This window comes from Pinus tabuliformis, chromosome 7, assembly GCF_031772625.1.
Source record: "Pinus tabuliformis cultivar Carrire ecotype Pingquan chromosome 7, CPIR1, whole genome shotgun sequence".
In the NCBI taxonomy this organism is placed as follows: Eukaryota; Viridiplantae; Streptophyta; class Pinopsida; order Pinales; family Pinaceae; genus Pinus; species Pinus tabuliformis.
The window spans coordinates 448,885,444-448,889,465 of record NC_142293.1 but is presented as its reverse complement, the minus strand read 5'-3'; the positions used below and the strand labels follow the sequence as shown (position 1 = coordinate 448,889,465).

The window sequence follows — 4,022 nt, the reverse complement described above, 5'->3', positions numbered from 1 at the left end:
TTCATTATATATGGCTTTAAATATAAATATTCATTTATAAAAATAAATAATAAAAACCTGAATCTTTGAAACATAATATTTAATGTTAATCACCTTCTAGTAAAGTAGTTATTAATTTACTATTTTTCATCTTATTTGCTAAAATAAGAACAATGTAGTAGTTAAGAAAACCCTAATATTTGAACCCTAACAGTGCGTCATATTTATTAGGAAAATCTTTTAATTATTCTAACCTTATTATAAATCCTAGTAAACCACATATTCTCCACTCCCGAAGCGGCGGAGTGCACAAACATGTAAAACCCAGATTCATCACCAGAATCCTTTGCATTTACTAAATAGACTTGATACCCTCCACTTCGTTAATACAGTGCTCTGCACTAGCTAAAATGGCATTGATTGAAGAAATCAGAAGCTGCGGTAGATTCGATATTGTACATATCGTCGTGTGCCCGAACTGTAACTTGTCTGGTTCCACCATTGCAGTCATAGATCTCCAACGGTCCACTTCCTCCAAATATGGCAGGAAATGGGTTTGCAGTTGCTTCCTGGTTCGGAATTCTTGAACAACCCGGATGATCACCAAAACCCTCTTCCCCTCCCTCGATATGAGCTAACTGGTTGCTGTTATGCATGTTCATGTGATTTTCCAGTATTCTAATTCCCAGCAAATCATGACCACTGGTAGAAGAAAGTACTGGATAAACATTTGTAAAACCAGCTGCAATGTTTGAATAAGAATGACCAGCGCTTATTCCGGAATATGCTGCGAGCGACGAATAGTCGATCATAATATTATTTTCATTTATTTGCCCATCACTCTCAGTGTGTCTTTCAACAACAGCAGGGATGGTGATACCATTTGATACAAGAGAGTAATCAGCAGAGGCAGGCACTTCTTGAGGTGGTACTGTATTCCTGCACGACCCCATTATTAATTGATCGCATGTCGATGGTTTTGCAGCCTTCGAAGTATTCAGGCTTTGCGCTAGCAGAGCTGGAGATGTAAAATCTATATTTGCATGGAAGCTCTCATGGTTATGGGCAGACGTAGCATTAATCCACAGTTCAGAATAAGAAAGCAGCTGGTTGTTAATGGTCTCTGGATCAACTGGAAACTCGGTATTTTGATACGGACCATGAGAGTGGCACGTTGCAAAAGCATCATTAGCATTAGCAGACACTGAATTGGTATTGCAAATCAGACTAGGTTGCAAAGGAATAATAGATTCGTTGTCGATGTTGCCTTTGGTGATGGTGGAGGAGGAAGGGAGTAGTTGTTGCAACGTGAGTTTCTTCTTGATGCAAGAGTTCCAGAAGTTTTTTATTTCATTGTCAGTGCGTCCCGGCAAATGTGTTGCAATTTGAGACCACCTGTAATCAAGAGATCTAGTTGGAATGTAATGTGATGATTATACTCGAAGTCAAACAAGAAGCACAGTAATGGAGAAAAGAGATCAAACCTGTTGCCAAGAATGGACTGTAAGTGTACGATCAGTCGCTCTTCTTTTGATGAAAACGCACCTCGTTTAAGGCCAGGGCGCAAGTAGTTAATCCATCTCAACCTGCAGCTTTTTCCACATCTCTGCAGACCTGCATGAATGTATGTGCATTGCATTGCATAAACCTTCTTATTATTGCAGTGTAATTTGTTGAAGAAGATGCTTAGTTCAGTCAGGTGTAAGTAAAATTTGAGTTCTCTCAGCATAGATTGTGGTTCACAATATCAGTACGAAGTCAGAATTCGTCTGAGACTAATTAGTTGGAGTTGGATTCAGAACCAAATGATCAATAACAATTTCTATAATTGTAGAGTTCGCTAAAGAATTACAGCCAGATAATTAATAGGAATTTCCATATGAAATTTTCACAGTTGTAAAAATATGAGGGCCATATATATGAATGTATTCGATTGTTTTATGCAATTTCCATATTTGTAGAAATAACAAGGCAATTTTGATAGCTGTAAAAATATGAGGGCTATAGATAAATGTAATCGATTGTTTTATGCAGATGAGCAAGAAAAAGGTGAGTAAAGGATCTTAGGTATTGAGATCATTCATGATTTTTGAGTTTAGTGTTTGTATTAGTTGTACAAAATGTTAGGGCAATTTTCATAGTTGTAAAAATCTAAGGGTAATATGAATGTATTTGATTGTTTAATATAGATGAGCAAAAAGAAGGTGGATAGGGATCTAGACCTTTCATGATTGAGTTTAGTCCATTCATGTTTGAGTTTAGTGTTTGTGTTAATTGTGTTTTTCTAAGGGTATTTGTCTCCTCATCAATTTTTAATGGCTGCTGCATTCATTTTATTGAAACTCAAAACCATATTAAAAGACTTGAAGTGCAGTCTACTGCATTCATTATATTGAACCTGAAACCAATTGGACAGTAGAGGCAGAAGAAAGTTGTGGCGTTAGAGTTAAATGCTTACCAGCCTTTTTGGCGATATAACTCCAACAGCTCAGGAGGCCATGTTGCTCGATGTAGTTAATGAGTTTGTTATCTTCTTCAGGCGACCATAGACATTTTCTTGGCTTCTGTTTTGATGATGTTGGGTGGACGCGCTGTTCTCCTTGCCCTAACCCTTGTGTGCACCTCATTTTCGACACGATGAGTGCTCCAATAACAGCGCTTAGCTTGGAATCTCTAGAAACTCAGAGACAAACAATTGCAGAGTTCATTTCACCGTGAAATGCTCAATTATTAGCAAGGTAGTCAAGTTACGGACTATATACTCTTTCCTGACCGGGTATTAATGATGATGTCCCGGCTGACAACATGATGAGATTTATCCTTCTGGAAGTGAGTATAGATGATTAAACTCTGTGTGGAAAACATTTCAATATGTTCCTGTACATATGGTACGAGCCATGATATCATATTCTTGGATTACCTAACACAGAGACTTCGTGTTTCTTTGTGGTCGTGCGATTATAGGTATTATCTCCACTTCATGACTAGTAAGCTACTAGATGTGATTCCAACGCAAAAACTATTCCACGTGGATCGAAAATCACAGAACACCAACCAACAAGATTCAGAAGATGTTGAACAGCAACTGGAGACCCTGTGGCGAGTACACTGTACCCGCAGACCAACAAATTTTTTTTGCGTATTAGTGATTTGTTATGTCTGGTCGTTTTATTTCACCTACATCTGCAACTATTCAACTAGCAGTCAAGTATCCACATGAAAGCCACACTAACGTACTCCACTGTTTAAACAATATAATACGTTATTCAAAAGGAATTAAAGCCATGCTAATGATAACATGTAGAACCTAACGACGAAAAATTATACTAAGTTTTAGTTTTATACTAAGTTTTATTTTAATGGTTATATGTTTGGGTATATTTACAAGTTTTAGTTTAATTGTTATATGCTGTGGAGTTTGTATATTTTCAATTTGTATTTGCTCAAAACTTAATAGAATTTTATTCAGGATTTTCAGATTAATGAATCTATTTATATATTAAAAAAACATTTAAGAAAATCATAATCTAAATTTAGTCAAATTTCAAAACCCAAACCCATTAGTCATATACTGTACCTACCTACCAATGAAATGTTTCTACATATCAATAAAGTTTTGTACATATTAATAAATTTTGATGCGCTGAGATTTTATTTCACCAACACCTGCAGCCAGTCCACTAGCAGTCGAGGACTCCACTGTTAAAAAACAATATAATACATTATTCAAAGGACGTAAAGCACCGCTATGGATAACATGCAGAACCTAACGACCATAAATTTTATGACAAGTCGTTTGGAGTTTTTTTAATATATTTTTAGGTTTAATTTGGTGGAAATCTGTCAAAATTTAATGGTTATAATTTTTTTTTTATAATTGAAAGAGTTTTAATTCTTTTAGAAAACTAAATATATTTAAAAAAACAAAATAAAAAAATAATAACTAAACAACCGCTTATGTGACACTTTATTTCATTTTCTATATTATATATTTCAATATATTTCATTTACGTAGACTGTTTTCTTACTATTCTCCGGTTGGA

The 4,022-nt window shown here is 35.4% G+C and overlaps 1 protein-coding gene across 1 annotated transcript; it reads right to left on the bottom strand.

The window, feature by feature from the left end:
* Positions 1-269: 269 nt before the first annotated feature.
* On the bottom strand, positions 270-2,679 carry LOC149247906 (transcription factor MYB92-like). The gene is made up of 3 exons (XM_089455965.1): positions 2,438-2,679; positions 1,464-1,593; positions 270-1,374 (listed from the first exon to the last, which is right to left on the bottom strand). Exons 1-3 carry the CDS (start codon positions 2,604-2,606, stop codon positions 381-383), a joined length of 1,293 nt encoding a protein of 430 aa, XP_089312091.1. The 5' UTR covers positions 2,607-2,679; the 3' UTR covers positions 270-380.
* Positions 2,680-4,022: the final 1,343 nt, after the last annotated feature.

Coding starts and splice junctions, on each gene's coding strand:
- LOC149247906 (XM_089455965.1), bottom strand. CDS start 2,606: ATGAGGTGCACACAAGGGTTAGGGCAAGGAGAACAGCGCGTCCACCCA. Junction 1,594..2,437: donor TTATATCGCCAAAAAGGCTG/GTAAGCATTTAA, acceptor ACATTCATGCAG/GTCTGCAGAGATGTGGAAAA. Junction 1,375..1,463: donor CAGTCCATTCTTGGCAACAG/GTTTGATCTCTT, acceptor TCTTGATTACAG/GTGGTCTCAAATTGCAACAC.